The 17,958-nt window shown below is 43.5% G+C and overlaps 1 protein-coding gene across 1 annotated transcript in view; it reads right to left on the bottom strand.

The window, feature by feature from the left end:
* Nucleotides 1-10,453, bottom strand: part of ACE2 (angiotensin converting enzyme 2) — a 28,797-nt gene extending 18,344 nt beyond the window's left edge. The window contains exons 1-8 of the mRNA XM_065675730.1: nt 10,121-10,453; nt 7,558-7,716; nt 5,563-5,656; nt 4,830-4,973; nt 3,317-3,429; nt 2,668-2,776; nt 1,839-1,936; nt 178-347 (exon numbers count right to left, since the gene is read on the bottom strand). Coding sequence (XP_065531802.1) covers nt 178-347; nt 1,839-1,936; nt 2,668-2,776; nt 3,317-3,429; nt 4,830-4,973; nt 5,563-5,656; nt 7,558-7,716; nt 10,121-10,378 — 1,145 coding nt within the window. The 5' untranslated portion in view covers nt 10,379-10,453. The remainder of the gene's footprint in view (nt 1-177; nt 348-1,838; nt 1,937-2,667; nt 2,777-3,316; nt 3,430-4,829; nt 4,974-5,562; nt 5,657-7,557; nt 7,717-10,120) is intronic.
* Nucleotides 10,454-17,958: the final 7,505 nt, after the last annotated feature.

The following is a 17,958-nucleotide window of genomic DNA, read 5'->3' as shown; positions in this document are numbered from 1 at the left end:
GAAAGGTTTACAGTCCCACAGGAATGCCTGCTCTTTTGTCTTCCTTTCCCATCTTATCAGCTAGAAGAAAATTATTAATAATGAAAAAATATAACTTATACCAGTATGGTGTACCATTAGTGAAAATATGAATGTTTTATGAGATGGTATAAAAAGGGGTTATAGTAATTGCAGTACCTGTAGTCATTTTTCCCCAGATCCCATGCTGTAGGATGGCAGACAACTTTCCTGTTGTCTGCTGGCTCTGTGAGCATAGAGTTATTCCAGAAGCCCTCAGTCATTTCATCGAGGCCAATGGAGGTGAAGAAGGCCTCAGCAGCTTTAAATATTCTCATTGCATCCCACTGCTGAGGGAGACAACGTCACCATTAACCATTGCTTCCCACAGAGCCTGCTCCCTGCTGTTAGCTTTACACAGTGCAGCTGACTTCATATTTATCTCCCATGAACTTCAGATCAGCACCTCATTTTCTGGGAGTAAGATGGTAGTGTTTGCCTTTGGCATTTCTGTAAATTCTGCTGGTAACTGGAATTAAGGGTTTTGTCCACAAACAAAACAGGTTTTTTCACCCAGAGGTTCAGCATATAGCACCTGACCCAGACCAGAGAATCCCTTAACCAAAGATAAGACAGTGCACATAAAAAAGGCATTGCTCTCAATAACATGTCAGATCTGGGATGCAACCCTTTGGCCATTTCAGCTGGGGACTACTGATTTGAGAGAGCAAAGCAGCACTCCCAGAAGATGAGCATTAAAGGAGATCTCAGCCAGAACCACAAAACCTGGTAAATGCATCTAGAAGACTTGTTTATCCGATTGTAACTGCATGGTAACGTTCAAAACATTTTTGTCATTCAGCAGTTTTATTATTCTACATAGCAGGACCTCTGCATGTACTGGACTGAGTTTTTAGAGCGATTTAGGCGGCAGACAGATCAATTGGATGAGAATCCTAAATTGGGTATATCCACTAACAAGGATGAATTCAGCCTTTGCCTCAAAGCTCTGTAAATAATGCTTTCCTCCTTACAGTGGTACTTTAATATACATAAATTTATGACTACAAAGGGGTCAGTACTGTAAAACAGAGGTGAGAGTGATGCAGACTTATTCAAACTGCTTATGAATCAAATTTCTCTATTCCTTCTCTTGCCAGCATAACTTTTGCATGGAGTGCTCCTATTGAAAGGGAGGTAGATTTCAGGTGAATCATCACATTTTAGAAATCAAATTCCACCAGAACTTCACTTCTTTTATCTTGTAAAAGGAGTGAATCTTAGTCAAGACTACAGCGATTTATCTTCATCCATATTCCTGTTCTGGTAAAGGTGCTGTCACAGCTGTTAGCACTACAGATCTCAAACACAGACCTTATGGTTCTATGCAGCTACCAAAAGATAACAGGCAGCACTGCAGTTTCCTGGCTGTATTCAAATAAACAAGACTGGAAAAAACAAACAAACAACAACCCAAACTGCAATACACAAACTATTTGATTATGGTAATGGGTGGCAAAGGTCATACTTAATACCAGCCAACTCCATGAGTTCTGAAATATTTATATGTACAAAATACATCTCTTAATGGATAGAGGTCTCTGAGGGAAATAGATTAAGCTGGTTAGAGAGAGTGGAGAAGAAAGAGAGGAGAACAGCTAAGGGAAAAGGTACAGTGCATGAACACATTAAGGTGAAGAGCAAACAAAAAAGGATGCTGAAAGCAATGTTTTGCCTTAGGGCAGCTATGGCTTTCTAAAAAAACAGCTGAGATCTGCTGGATAATTGTTATTCCATCTAGATTTCTTGCATAATTCATATTGCATAAAAGCACATCTTACTTTTTCAACCATTGTAGAAGTTACATCAATGTTGGGTTTGGCTGGATAGGGAACTGTCAAGGCATACAGATTTGTCCAAAATCTACCCCACATATCACCTTCAAAAAAAGAAAGAAACATAGAAATAATTTAAATGATCGATTATATATTGTTCAGAAGTGCCAGACAGTTCTAGAAATTGTGCAGTGTCATAAATGGATGTCCTATACATCTAAACAGGTCTGATCCAGCTGTGGAGGGCAGAAGTTCCAGGAAGTCATGCATAGGTCAAAGTCAGATCAAAGATCCTTTTATTCCACAAGATCAGCTATTCTTTTAAAATACAGTTTCAGGACAGGTCACCTTCCTAAAGGTCTGTTCACAACTGAACTTCATGCTGTTAGTCCACGTGATTGTTGATGCCGTGTTTAGGTACATTACAGTTACAGCAACTTGATGCTTCGTGCTTTGGAAGCAAAGCTGTGGAAATGTCGGTCCTTAAAATATTATTTAAAAGGGAAAACAGATCTCTCTGAAACTCTCATTTCTAAGGAAGACAAGCACTGCAGAGGGGAGGGAAATGTCCCAGACCAGTACTGAAGTTTTGAGCTGAGAGTTACCAGCTCCAGCAAGGATGAGGACACCTGCCTTCCCTACCTGCCACTGCTGCTAAGCACCTGTGTCATCTCTGATGGGGACTTTACTCCGTTTCTCCTCTCACCTTCTCTTATCTGTAACCTGTTTGTTAATATCCTGATTAAACAGGCAGATTACTCTCTTCCTTTATGCCTTGAAGGGGTCTGCCCTGTGTACAAAGTCAGGCTTGCGTGACACGGCCGCGTTGACATACCCAGCAAGTGAGCAGGCAGGCATCCCGTGGAGCTGATGAGCTCAGGGCCGTAGACCTGCTCCAGCTGGTGCCTCACATAGGCATGCAGCTGCTGGTACAGAGGCTTTATCTGGAGGCAGAGGAGAAGAAGGAAACAAATTATTTTCTCATTGCTCTACACCACTCATCCCTCTTAAACAGAGAGCCTCAAAGGTGTCTGACAAAGTTCTCCTGGCAGATAAGTGTACCCCAAACCTGCAGCTGAGCTTTGCCTCAGGGCTCAAGTGCTGAGTCCAGATCCTAGCCCCAGAAGTCCTACTCAGGTATGAGGGAGGGAGCATTGCTAACTTTACATGAGGAGTATCACAGATGCCACCTACCCATGGGAAACATGCTTTTCCCCATGGGCCTTGCCTGGAGGACAGACTTCTCGGCTCTGCAGAGCCCACTCTTTCCCAGCCTTTGGCACAGTGCAGCCAAAGGGGACCAAGCTGGTCTTAGAATGGCTGTAGAGGTTAAAAAGTATGTTTCCCAACATCTCTTAACCCCATGTGAACTAGGATTAGTCAGTTTAAAGCTGGTTTTATCTTCCTTCACAACATCGACACATGAGACCCCCATCACAAAACACAACCCTGTGGCTCAGATGAGAGCTTTTTCCTGTCTCTACCTGCTCAAATGTCTTTTCCACATCTCTGACCAGTTGGTCACGGCTGTATTTGTATTCTTCTGGGTAGTCTGCTTCATAATTTGCTCTCCAGTAATCTCCGTAGTCAGAATAACCTGTAAAGCACAGATGCATCAAATCAGGATACCACACATGGAACCACCTGGGTCTGCAGAAGTGCTGCTCCCTGTTGATCACATGCAGACCTGCAAAGGGTCTAGGCAGGAGGAGAGTACTCCTCCACGGCTCTGTTCCATGAACGCAGGTATGGTAGTGTTCCAAGAAACGCAGTTATTGCAGTCATGGTTATCTGCTAATTAAGATCATTCCAGTTGGAGGTCAAAGTAAATTATCACTCCTGACTGGAGCTCCTGCGGCTATGAGGGAGGGCAGCCTCTGTCAAGCTATGTACTAAGGGGTTCTCACTGAAGATCAAAAGGAGCGTGACCAGCAGGTCAAAGGAGGTGATCCTGCCCCTCTACTCTGCTCTTGTGAGACCTCACCTGGAGTATTGTGTGCAGTTCTGGTGTCCTCAACATAAAAAGGACATGGAACTGTTGGAACAAGCCCAGAGGAGGGCCCCGAGGATGGTCAGGGGACTGGAGCACCTCCCGTATGAAGACAGGATGAGGAAGTTGGGGCTGTTCAGCCTGGAGGAGAGAAGGCTGTGTGGGGACCTCATAGCAGCCTTCCAGTACCTGAAGGGGGCCTATAGGGATGCTGGAGAGGGACTCTTCATCAGGGACTGTAGTGACAGGACAAGGGGTAATGGGTTAAAACTTAAACAGGGGAAGTTTAGATTGGATATAAGGAGGAAATTCTTTCCTGTTAGGGTGGTGAGGCACTGAAATCGGTTGCCCAGGGGGGTTGTGAGTGCTCCATCACTGGCTGTGCTCAAGTCCAGGTTGGACAGAGCCTTGGGTGGGATGGTTTAGTGTGAGGTGTCCCTGCCTGTGGCAGGGGGGTTGGAACTAGATGATCTTGAGGTCCTTTCCAACCCTAACTATTCTATGATTCTATGATTCTATGTAAGGTGGTGGACACTGAATATGCGCCCCTCCCCCCCCCCCCAGCAACAAAACCACCGGGGCAGGTGTAGATATCACGACTGGAATTCAGCTCCTAGTTCCATCATCTCTTCCAGTCCACTGAGCTCCATTAAGCCTGGAGTAGAAATGTCTCATAGCTTAGGCCTCTTAGTGATATGGAGAAAGTTCTTTATGATCATTTCTTAATATTTGATTTTTTCGTGTCTAACTATTTAGACTGTAATTTCTTATTCCTTGTGTCTAGCTCCAGCTTGACAATTTTCACAAAACAAGGATATAGGAAAACAGGTGATACAGGTGCAGTTTGGCCAAGAGACAGATAATATAGCTATCTCAAAAGCTATTTTAAAAGAAAACTAGCAGCCATCTGCCATTGTCCCTTGAGAAAACAGTTCCAAATTGTGCAAGACTCATGCATGTTGGTTACTTTTTGGGTGCCAGAAAAGAAAAATAAAATTGTGACTTACCATTAAGCTTTGCAACCTCATTTTTAAGTTCAACATACTCTTCGTATAATGGTCTCATCGTTCTGCCAACGCCAGCCCTCCAGCCTTCCCAGGCCCACAGCCTTTCATTATAATCCATGCTGTTAGCCATAATAGTGTCAAGACCTGTCAGAACAAAAAAAAAAAAAAAAGTAGTAAGACTTGAAAAAGCAGAATCTCTATTTTTTCTTTCACAGGAGGCAAAGGAGCCAAAGCCAAAGAAATTTTCAATAACTCACTATTTTATTACATCCTTTTCTGATTTGAACTTTTCCTGTCCTTCTCTTTAAGAGACCTGGAGCAGATCATGAGTCCCTTATATGCTCTCTCTACATTAGCTTCCCTTAAATGGGCAGTGTTCTTGGGACTGGCCTCAATGTAATGTTGAGTCTAACAAGACTTTGAAGATGGGGAAAAAAATGGACTTTCTGTGATACAGGCAAACTCCAGGTGACAGGCAGACTGTCACACAAGCTGAACAGCTCTCTTCAAATTCTGTCTACTACAGGTAAGAGACAGTATGTCTTGTGGGCAGCAGGCCTGCTGCAGGTCACTGAACCACAGGATGCAATTATATTACGACTAAGTTTTAGATAGCAGGATGTATCTATTGAAATGACAGCCTGGTCTCTTGCAGTCAGGAGCCACTTTCGGGCTTTTTGGTTTTGAACTCTCAGTGTAAAGGACAGAGGAGGGGCTATGGTTAGTACTGTACCTGGTTCCAGCACCAAACACTCGGATGGTTCGGTGATTTTACAGACAGTCCCAGTGCTGTAGATGGTGCTCATTGTATTTAGCACAGTGCTCAGCTGCAAGTTAGATGTGAGATAGTCTGTTAGAAACACACTTTGTTCAAAATAACAGCCAATTATGCTAATTCCTTAAAAGCTCAATTCAACACTTCACCCACCAGCTTAGCATTTAAACATATGGTTAAACTCAGTAGAGATTAATGAAAGAATTTTCCTAAATGCCTTACTGGACCAGGACCTAGCTGGAAAAGGCAGATAATCTCCCAAATATATGATGTAATATTCAGGTCCTTAATATACAGTCAGAGAGGGCTCTGGATTTAATGAGTGCAGACTGTCATGACAGCTAGCAATGCACAGCAGCAATCAAACAATACAGTTTAGCAACATGCTTCCATAAGCTTGGATGCACCTAAATTTTTCAGGTAGGTCATGGTTTTGAGTGGCAGCAAAAAGGGCCCCTTCTGCAGATGCTGCGAGGCTCCCTGTTACTTGTGGTTTTTAACATCGCATGGCACTGATTGCGTAGATCTGCTTATACTTCATTACAGGGAAGTTACGGCTTATGTCTTGGGTCAGATGAAGGCCAAATTGATCTGAAATCATTCAGATCTACCTCTGAAACTATGGTACATAGCTCTGGTTTGGGGTGGTTTTTTATGTTTCAGATTTTCATACCTCAAAAAATCCATGTACCACTTTTAGCTTTTATTTTTGGACTATGTTATTTCTCATTTAAAGCTTTAAAACATAACTATGTAGAGCTGTCAGTGGGAGGGGTAGTTAATGACTAGCTCTAACTTTATCAGCATTAAAGTAAGTTGGTGCCTTGAGAAATTTTTGTATTGATGAATCCCATCGGACTGTACGAAAAGTCACTTTTCAAGCAAAAGCCAATTTCATCCCCAAAGGCCATTTATCTAGGAAATTGCAGGAGTCAAAACAGGGAGTATACTGAAAAAAATCCTCCTCAACAGAGAAAGCAGTGCCATCAGTGCACTGCTGTGCTCCAAATTAAACAACTTTGTAGGAACTGTCAGCATTCCCACCAAGGTAATCTGCCCAGAAACACATCTCATTTGGATCAGACAGGAGATCCAGCCAGTCTGCTGCTTTTCTTGCATGGCGGTTAACGCTGCTGATCTTAGCAGAAAAATCTCAGGATCCTTCTAGAATCAGGACTGTAGGATCCCCAAACTCAATGCTCCTTCAATTTAATCTGCAGCAAAAGGAAACTAATTTAGCCTTAAAGTGTTTGGTTATAAATCCCTTTTGAGTCTGCACAGCTGCTCAATCCAACTCTACATATAGTCATTATCCATGCACATGCCTTTTACATGAACTTGTCAGTGGAAACATCGAGCCTTACTATGAATCTTGCTAAATCTTGATGGCCTTCAGCAGCTTTCTGTGGAAGGAAGTCACCAACCCTCTCCAATTTCAGGCATCCCAGTGTGCCCGCTGCATAAAACACTCCTTTTTCACTGTTTAATAATGAAACATGAGCAGAGAAAGAAAGTCTTCCTCCACCTTTTGACCATGAGCACAGAAAGAAAGTCTTCCTCCACCTTTTGACTCACTGAATGTCCTTTGACCCATCTCCTTCTGCTCATTGCCCTAGGTCTGGACTTAGCCAAGCACTTCTCATAGGTACTCTTTTCCTCTTATGACCAACACAGCTATTTGTCAAGGACACCTTTGAGGCGTGTGTTCATGTTTGAAATTCACTGCATGGATTACACAGCGAAACTGCTGACTTGGATGGGAACCAGCTTCGTAAATCAGACCACCCCATCAGTCCTGTACTGCGATGAGTACCTTGAATAGGTACACTCTCCATTCTGGTGCTGGAAAAAGGCATCATCCTGAGACAAGCAGGGTGGCAACAACACTCTGCCCTTGCTTGGGGGTGTTGTGGGAGGCAGTTCAACTCACCTCACAAAAATTCATCAACTTACTCTGCTGTATTTTTCTGGTGACAGTACGGATGATCCTCTGTCCTGGAGAGCCTGGATCTGAAGCCTGGTAAGAGCATCCTGGATGCTGGATAATGGGAAACTGCTGGCATTCCTGGAGGCCTCCTCGTAAAATGTGGACCACTTGGCGCCTGCCTCATTCTGGAAGAGGTTCACAGAAACCCTGAGATACTCTGCCAAAAGAGTGCAGCATCCTGAAATACTCAGTAGGCAAGAATGTTACTTCTGGGAAAACTTCCTTTGTGGAGACCACCTGTGGATTGCAGGTTGAGCATTTGTACTGCACAGTGAAATGATTGAAGAATGCTTTGGCTTTGCTTTATTCGCATATCCAGATAACTATTTTCCTTTGGAAATAGCAAAAAGCAGACCTGTCAGCTCACACCTTGCTTGTTATAATTGATCCAGCATCACCTAGCTGTGTTCCCAGATACTTTAAAACACCATGTGTTCTTCCCTTAGTGCTTTTTTCCACCCACCTGTGCCTAACAAAAACCAGATACAAGTCAGTGCATGAGAGGTCTGTATCCCAGATGTCATTAACCATTTCTGCTTCAAGTAGCAGTGACAGACAGCAGCCATATGCATATGATCTTGAGGTCCTTTCCAACCCTAACTATTCTATGATTCTATATATCAATTTATATATCAATAATATCACCATATACCAATAGGTATAAAATCAAGAACCATATGCAAATACGAATTTCCCCTGAAGTTCTGGTAAATAAATTACTATACTTGAGTTTAGAAGCCTATAAATAGGTGCCTAAATTGGGCATGCAAAACCTCAATGTTTTGCATGAGGTTGCTTTTATCACTGCTACAGTTACATACCATGACATGTGAAACTCCCCAATTTCAGTGCACAAAGTAGCCCCATAAAGACATTATTTGGATTTTGGACTGTCTTATTTTTATTCACCTTTTTAAAATGTGCTTGTACATTGTGTGTCAATACCCATCCCAAATTATAACAAGAACAGTACTAATTAACCTGGGTCCTCAGGACATTTTAATTAATTGTGCTCATGCCAGATCTTCCTGGGTTGTGGAGAGGGCCCCTGAAACATCTCCCTCAGCAGGGCCCCTCCCTGCTGAGGCATCAAGAAACACAAATGTCATATTGTCTCTGAAAAGCTCTTTCATGCACACTGTGCAAATCTGTGTCTGAACTTGTGCTGAGCAGGGATTGATAGGTGCCTTAGTAGCAATGGGGCAGAAGGGGGGGCTCTTTGGCTATAAAAGCTGGGGGAAAGAAGTTAGCTTGCTGTCTGATTTTTCTTCTATTAGAGGTACTGGTTGAGAAGTCAGAGGAATAGTTAGGGTGTTTGTGGCCCAGTTTACAAGGAATATGGTTGGGAAAGAGCCAGAAAAGACAGTATTCATTAACTCTGATCCTCATAAGTGGGCTTATTTCAAGTGTTACTGAAGAGATCAAATGAGAGAAAATGTTCTCTTTGAGCACTGAACTAATTGATTCTTTTTGCTGGTGTCTCCTCACGTATTTTATTGTCATCTCATTAATGCTGAAGGTATTATATGGGGCTTTTATTTTACATGTTTGGAAATGTTAGAGTATAAGTACCTGGTGCTTCAGAAAACATTCCAGGTTGACAATGATTAGCTATTCAGATTTCTTCCAGCAATCAGTCTCCTTGCTTTAATTAAGAAATATGATCATTAAACCATGTTTTAATTAAGCTATAAGACCACAAAGAGGAAGAGTTAAACCATTACAGAAAATTGGATGTAGGATGTTCAGCTTCATTTTTCTGCTCTGAATTGTTTTTCTGCAAAGCTTGAGTTAACCTTAAAATACACACAGCTACAAAATTTAAGGTGGTTTTGTCTGTTTTGAAAGGCTCCACTGTTATGAGATGCTAGGCTGAGGCATGGCAGCCATGATCCTGTAACCACCTAGATCATGGCTGACTGTTCTTTATAAACACAGTACTTGCCTACAGATCCCATCTGCCTCAACAGCTAGAGGTTGAGAAGCAGGGAGAACAGTACTGCAAGACAACATAAATACAAATGCTGTGGTCCTCCCTGCTGCAAGGCAGCATCTAGCCTGGGCCCTGGAAGAAGACCATCCCCTCCAGGCTGTGACCTCTCCAAGAGGAAAGGGGCCCTGCACAGGAATGGTGCATCAGGAAGCACCGGTGGTGGTGGACCCCAGTCAGAAGGTAGCATCTCTCTAAGATTTCGGGGCAGAACATGCACCACTTCCTTGCCTTTTCCCTTCACTCACCAGGGTGACTCAGGGTAGTGGCTAGGGACAAGTCCAGCCTCTGACCTTCCCCATGTACTGCATAGGCAGCCTAGGCACCAACCCTAAGCTGTAGAGGCTGGTAGTTGCCCAGGCACCTCCAGCGAGGCATTGCTACATTAATGCAAGACCTTCTACCCTCCTGAAACTAAACCACAGCTACCAAAGAAGTAGCAGTCCAATTTAAGCCAACTTAACTGAAACCAAAATAAACTAGAAAGTAGCTGTCAGGTTCCTCAAACAACAGTAAACCCCGTGGGATGGAGCACTTACCATTTGCCTGGCAGTCTCCTCAGTGATGTTGGTGTTGTAGTTCCATGAGGCAAGGGAGCTTTCATAGCTGATGTCTTCTGCCTTCCTGTTAAACTCTTCTAGAAACATTTGGGCTTGTGGTGTGACATCCTGGGGGGTCACAAAAGCGCTCAGACCACAGACAAGCCAAAGGTGGACCAACATATTCTCGTCTGAGCTGAGAACCACCCAGTGAAGTAGGTTTCCTGAGGTAAGCTTCTGTGTCGGGCTATGTCTCATCAGCCTTCAAGCATGACTAGAGTGAAGAAAAAAGGCTGAATCCAATTTGCGGGGCCTTTTATAGGTCTTATCCATTGTGGGAGAGAAAGGGAAAAAGTTTTTTACAAAAAGACAAATAAACAAAAGTAAATTATTAACTTTGGGAAAACATAATTAGTGCTGCCATTTTATGGTCTTCTTATAAAAGGCTTTTACTTTTGGTTAATGTTTCCCAAATGCGCTGTCAATGATACAGCTGGCCACTTTATCTATAGCCTGCCCTTGTCTTTGGTAGCTCAGAATCTGTGAATCCTTTAACAAGTTGGTGATAAGCTGTAAAAATATTTAGAAACTTCACTGAAACACCAAGCTATGAACCTTAACTGCCAGGGAGGAGGAAACCCCAGTTAGCCTGACATAGGGTACGTGGCTGGGGGTATAGGGCCATGTTTTAAAAGCCTTTGCAAAGCCTAAGTGGTTTGGATGATATACCTCATTTTCAAAGCAACTGGGGCATATAAAACCAGCTTTTTTAATGTGTTCAGTGAACTATCGAAAAACAGCAAGAGACAAGTGGGATCACAGCATCTTGCATAGAGACCTAATCTGAACTATGAATCAACTGGATTTAAGTACTATGGTGACTATGACTACTAATATGACTCCAGTTTAACATCTAAATACCTTTGCTAATCTAGCTTGGAACCTAGCACTTACTGCAGATCAATACGAAAATCAATGCATGAATTAGTTCTGGAAATGCAGCTTGGGTTGAGTGTTATGGTTCAGACAATACCTTGGTATTTTTGAAATTAGCTTGTTTCTACCCAGGATCACCTGGCTGCTTTTGATTTGGGTTCTTGGTTTATTTCTTGGCAAGGGGGAGCTTTTTGAGACACAACTCTGCAGCCACATCTGTGGGTTTGGTTTCCAGTTCCCAGCAGAGCCCCTCCAAAACCACTGAGTCTGTTTACATATGAGCAGCAGCAATCAGCCCCTTCATTGCCAAATCCAAGAAGGTAGCAGCAGCCTTCCCATCTGCAAGAGGCTGAAACCAGCACAGCCCCAGCAGGGCCACCAGCAACAGGCATCCCCAGCAAGCAGAGCCAGAAACCAGGGACCTTGAGGAAGCACCTTGTTTCAATATTGTCTGATACATGTCCTGTGGACCAGGTAAAAGTGATCTGCCATCCATGTGCAATCTTTTAACAATCTTTTAGCAATCTTTTTTTTTTTCCAACAACATTCACTCAACTGTTCCCAACGTTCCCTAAATTCCATGTTACTTTTCTTGGTGCCATCCAGACTCACTACATTTTGTGCTTTCTCAACGATTGTGTCCACATCTGATCGTAACCGAAACCTTATCAATGATCAGTAGTGCAATCACCATCGATATCTTACAAGATGTACCTTGCTGATACACACCTTCTTTCTGGCAACATTAGCCAACATTGACTCATAATGCAGTCGTGACCTTTCCAGTAGCACTGCTACTTGCTCAGCTGTTTCTTTTTTGTCTCTGTACCTCTGGTTCCAGGGTGGCACTAATTAGCACATTTTGAATTTGTCTGGGCTGAATCCACAGCAATGATTTCAGACCAGTTTTCCATTTTTCATGATCATTTGGAATCATTAATCCTTCAAAAGTCTTACACCTGGCAATGCCGCAAACCCGTTAGGTTTTCTCTTCCCACATCCAGATTTTATGGGATACAGCAAGGCCCAGGAGAGTTATCACTTAAAACGGCCCCTCTTCTCGACCAATAACTGTAAAGCCCATTTTTTTAAGTAATTATGTGCCTTTTGTGATCCTTGTCTAGCTCATCATTCCTTAATTTATCAGTGAGTCTGTCATGTAGTGAAATGTTGACAGGTTTTTGTGTTGTTTCATCTGTTGTCAGAGCAGAGCATTATGTCTATTATTACCTTGATATGATTTCTTCTCTCTCATTAGTCAACAGGGATTATGTTGACTGTTCACTTAAACTCTTTTATTTTCTCCTCTATGCTGGTAAATCACCTGAACACTCACTGGACCCAGTACTTCTTCAGGTACTAAAACAGTGAGCTGAAAATGGTAGCAGGGAGAGCCACACTGAATTATGCTGCAAATTTTCAGCCTTATTTGTAAGTTCTTTTCTATTGCATACCTAAATGCAATACTTGATATCATATCTGAGAAATAATACAAGAATTACACTGCATCTTTCTTGCCATTGTGTTAGCACAAGAGAAAAACTCTGACCTGTGAGATTAATTAGCAGAAAGACGTGTTTTGAAAAACGGTTATAACAGTGGGGCCCCACACACATCATACTTTCTTGGATGGATTTGTTTCTGCAAGCAGACACATGGAAGACCACTGGATACAGACTTGTTTGCATCAGCCTTACTACAGGCTTTCTGAAGGATGGCTGGGCTCTGAGCTTGGAGTGACTTGTGTAGTCTAAGATGGTGAGGGCAGGTCTGTTGGGAGAGGATGCCATCTACTCTCAGATGAGCTGGGAGCATTTCTTGGGGTGGACCTTCTGGCTGGTTGTCGTGGTTTAAACCCAACCACAAAAGGAAGAAGAACCTGACAAGAACCTGGAGATAGTTTGTGCCACAGCAAAACAGCAAACAACTGAGAAATGGAAGCAGCTTGATCCTTTTCAGGAAATCCAAACATCCAGCAGGGGCAGCAAGGCAGCAGCCCTTGAGCTTGGGTTATAGGAGAAGAGCAACCAGGAGTTAAAATCCAGTCTCATTCAAAGATGTTGTATGCAATGGCAGGCAGCCTGCTTGGCTCAGAGCAAAGACGACTATGTCAGTTTGCCACGGTACAAAGGCTGCAGATAACCTGACATAACAGCACAAGCTCATTGTTTTCCAGTGTGCCAATCCTCCCCTCCACCCCTAGGGTCGGCAGTGCATACTGTGGCTCCCAGCTCCTACCTGATACTCCCAGTCCAGTAGTCTCGAGGGTTTGAGTTGTTCGACATCTATTTAAATAGCTGCCCACCAATGTTCATCTGAACTCTGGCTCTGTTAGAACAGCTTTCTGCCTCACTCACGTTGTTGGCTGAGCTGTGCTATGAAACTAGGACTGCAGTAACAAAGAATTGCAGTCAGGGCATGCCTCAATAAGAAACTCCTGTGTTGTGGATTGGGCACCACAAACTCTCTAAATTGCTTAAAATATCATTATCAGGCAATTTTTCCAGGCAGGATAATTGCCTAAGCTCTCTGCTGCACTTTGTTGTTCTGCCTAGTGCATAAAAGATGGACATAAGCATTTCTCAGTGACTGACTTACAGAGAAGGGCTCTGAAGGGCTGTGGCTGCATAGCACCAGGGCTGCCTGGCCTGGAGCATCCCCAGGGAGGATGAGCTGCTGTGGAGCAGCCATCCCACTGCCTGTGCAGGGTTGCGCCTGACCCACTCTCTGCCATTCCTCTGCTATTTGCCAAAGAGCTGCTCAAATCAGTTAAATACCTGGCAAATCCTTGCTCTGAGGGCTCCCCGTAAAGTGGCTTTGTGGAGACAGTGGATGGCCCAAGCGTGGCTTCAGCCCCGGCGCACATTTCTCTGACACTACAGTAGTACTTGGAGAAGGGCCATGCTGCTGCAGCTGCACCTGGGCATTGCTGGGGGGCAATCCCAGCTCCTCTCCCTCTTCCTGGTGCTTCAAACTGGGGGCTGGGCAAATAGTCCTTTTAATCCCCTGAGCAGCCTTTTTCCCACATGACTAACTCTTCTGCATGCATGACATATGCCCTTTTTCAGACAAAAGCCCTCCTGCCAGTGCTGGGACTGGAGTGCTGGCTTTCTGGCTCACCAGCTGCCCTCAGCTCATGTGATGGGGCCTTTCCCCTCACTGGGAGCTCTCCTACAAGAAGGGGGTTTTGTGACATCCTTGCGTCTGCTCCCTAGATTGGGAGTAGAGCTGTGCTGCAGCAAGGATGGACACCTCTGTTACTCTGCAGGCAGGCACATCCTGGCCTGCTCAACCTCTGAGCCACCTGGGACCAGCTCCTGTGCAAAAGGCACACACCAGCAGCAAGTCTTGGCATAGCTGGCTCTTCCTCTGCAGTAACAGACAGGGTGGATCAATGGCTGGTCAAATTAATTCCTCGTTGTCCAGCAGGAATGGAGGTCAAGGCAATGAGTGCAGGGCAGAAAGACTCCCCACCTGCTGCCCCACACACAGGACCTTCATCTCAGAGGGGAAGAAGTGAGGCAGGGGGAGCTTCTACCTCGCTTGCACCCACTTCCTGCAGCTGATTTGGCCACACAGCCATATCCCAGTAACTTCATGGAGCAGGGAGGGGTTTGCACCCTGCCAACCTGGGGTTGGGGCTGGCGCCTTGGATGACTAATTCGTATCCCTCCATAAACTGCTGTCCCATGGCAGGCTGCTTCACTGCCTGGATTTCAGACTTAAAGAAAAGCTACGACCTCTGCGCCACACTTTTTCGCCCCAAAAGAGGCACAGACTGGTGGCTGTTCCCCAAGCCAAAGCATGCTCACCATCGCCAAGGAGGGAATTGCCCTGTGGGAAGGGGCAAGCCCCAGATCTGAAGACAACATTACAGTATCAGGAGTTGTGTAAAGATGCTGTCAGCTGCCCAAAGCATCAGGAAACCAAAGTGGTTTTGCATGGTTTTGGAGAAAGCTTTGAAACTGAATGATTTTCAGGAAGTCAGATGAGTGTACAAACCAGCAGGTTAAATTAAGATATCAAAAAGTGTCATTGCTGAAGGCCACAATCAAAATCGAGACAATATGCTAAGAAAGCAAAGGAGAGGGAAGCACCCAGGGGCACAATACTCTGTATTTCTTATGCCTTGTCCATTACAAAAAGACACCTTGCCCCACCAATGAAGGGAAAGGTACTGATCCTGTGAAACACAGCTTTTCATCTAGGCATCGATTGTTTCTCATTTCAGTTTTACTGAGTGCTCCCAGTTCATTTGACACTAAACATGTGTCTGCACATCAGCATCTACAATGTTGTTTCAATACAATATCATAGTGTACATCAGTCCAAAGTCTGTTGGTCCACAACTGATAAAAACTACACACCGTAATTTGTAGCAATTAGGATCTAAATGATAGGAGAGAGGCAGAAGCTGACAGAAAGAACGCCAGAACACACTCTTCTCATTAGGTCTCAAAAATTTGATGCTTCCTATTTAGCCATTGCTGTAGCAAATAAGACGCTTTGATGGCTTCAGATTGCCACCTCCAAGGAAAAGGGAAACACAGGAGAAGGAAGACAACAGCAAAATCAAACTTTTCTTTCTGATCTTAGGTCAAATTCAGGTCATACTGAACCTTCTGACTTTACTTACAACAAAGTTGAATACATGCTATAAAGATGGAATTCCTCTGGATTGATGTTTGCATGAATCCAGCCACAGAATATCCAGTTAAAATGCAAATGCATTAAGCTAAGTGCATCCACAGTGCTTAATATATTCACAGAACTGAATATACTGACACATTTGCGCTGGCAAGTGCGTATCACTCATCACTGTCAATGTACTTTAGCTTTATGTGATTTGAAAACTAGCAAGTTCAGTCCATCAAATTAGGCATATCTAACAGTGCAAATTTTTCATTAGCAATTGTCAGCATAGAAAGCTGTGGTGTCACTCCATTGCACACATCGCTCCCTGCATGCCACATTAAAAGGAGACAAAACCAATGAGAGGCTAAAAGGAACTGCTCATAGAAAACCAAGCACAGATTGCTCATTGCTAATGGATTGTGGGCAGTTGGGCAATGCGTTTTGTATAAAAACTTGGCACATTTAAAACAGCTTATGAGTCACAGGTTACTGCACTGATGAACTGACCAAATTTCTGAGGGCAGCAGAGCCATGTTTTTAGGAGTATCTAGAAACACAGACTCACACTTTTCACTGGGAGTTATTTTACATTTTTGTTGCCCTTCTTCCCTAAGATTTAAAGTAATTTCTTTTTTTTTTTTTCCACATGTGGAAGGTTACATAAGAAAAACTCTTTCCTTCAAGGTGTGGTATTGCTCCTTGCTTGGAAAAAACTGACACACAGTTCATGGAACCAAATTATCAAACCAGAAGATCCTGTTCTAATTCCATGACTTGTATTCATTTGGGAATTATTTCATTCTCACAGTGATGAAGGAACAACACTTGAATCCTACCCTAAGGCTCCTTGTGCCCACTTCACCCTTCTCTTTTGTGAACAATGGTAGAAACTGTGAACTGCCTTGTCTTCCCTCAAAATGCAAAACAAAGGTGTCCCTTTATGAAGGCATAGCCAGGAAAGAGTTCTCCATTAAGGTCAATGCAACAGAAGCAAATGTCATACCTGGACAGGAAAATACAACCATGTAGGGCAGAGCTTGTAGGAATACTGGGTCCAGTAGTGAGCACTAGACTTTAAGGTGAGCTAACAGAGAGATGTTTAGGAGTGAGAACCAGACTCTCTCAAGACATTGTACACTATTGTGGGAGGGAAAAGACAAATGCTGATGTGATAGAACAAGCTTCAGTCTAGTTTTCTCTAACACAGAGTAAGCATCAGTTTGCAGGGCAGAATGGTTAGCTTTCCTTCAAGCAAGTGGCAGAATGGCTCAAGTAAGAACTTCAGCATCTGCTCACAGTTTGCAATCTTCCCTGCATAAATATGGGTAAACAAAGACTGTTAGCTTCATCTACAAGACCAGTCTGTGATCCATACAACACTGAAGGTTGCGCACAGCAAACAGTTGCTCCACAACCAATGCTGGCTCTAATTCAAGGAGGGCACTGCAGAGTTCCCAACATTCTCTAGCACTACAAATGTGTAGCTAATGACTGACAGTGTAAACAACTTGTTCATGCATGATTTGTGCTCATTCTAGCCTAGACATCTCTCTCAAGTAAGCTGAGCAGAACTGTAACATCCTTCCTAAAATGTCGACTCTTCAAACAAAACTTCTTTGCCTTTATTGCTTCATTTAACTGAATTTCATTTTCTACTCTCTTTTCTCTCAAATGGAGCTCTTGAAAATGTAACAGGGTAGTCTCAGGCACACCATGTTCCTTTGTCAAAATTCACTGGCATGGCACAAATGTAACTGAAAGCAGAACTGACTCACTGTGTTAGGAAGTCGTTTACAGTACAGTCTATATTGTTTATTTCTCACTTTCCTGTTTATTATAGGTTGCTTGATGGCAGGTGGTTTAGAGGGGAAAAAAAAAAAAGGTGAAAGCTACGTAAAATGTCTGGGTGAGATCCTCAAGGCACATAAATTGTTACTGTACCATTTGCAGGCTCTGGATGACAGCCTTTCCCAAATAAAAATGCTCTTTGTTTTCTAATACGATCCTGCTGCACAAAGAGACTAGAGAAGAGATTTATTTCTTCTGTAGCACTGTGCCCTTGATTAACCCAGTTTGTGGTACCTATTTCAGCGAAAGAGCTAATACCAACCTTGACTTCAAAGCATTGCTAAGTGTGATACGTGCCTGTTCATGTATCATTTCCTTCTCTCAAGCCATTTTCTGCCAGCAGAGAGGCAAGCAAGATGTATGATCTGGGTGAATCCCATGTCATCATTAGCAGAACATTACACCAAACTGCTGCAAAG

Source organism: Lathamus discolor, chromosome 4, assembly GCF_037157495.1.
Source record: "Lathamus discolor isolate bLatDis1 chromosome 4, bLatDis1.hap1, whole genome shotgun sequence".
Classification (NCBI taxonomy): domain Eukaryota; kingdom Metazoa; phylum Chordata; class Aves; order Psittaciformes; family Psittacidae; genus Lathamus; species Lathamus discolor.
Note: the sequence above shows the minus strand (reverse complement) of the source record. Positions and strands in the feature narration are given on the sequence as shown.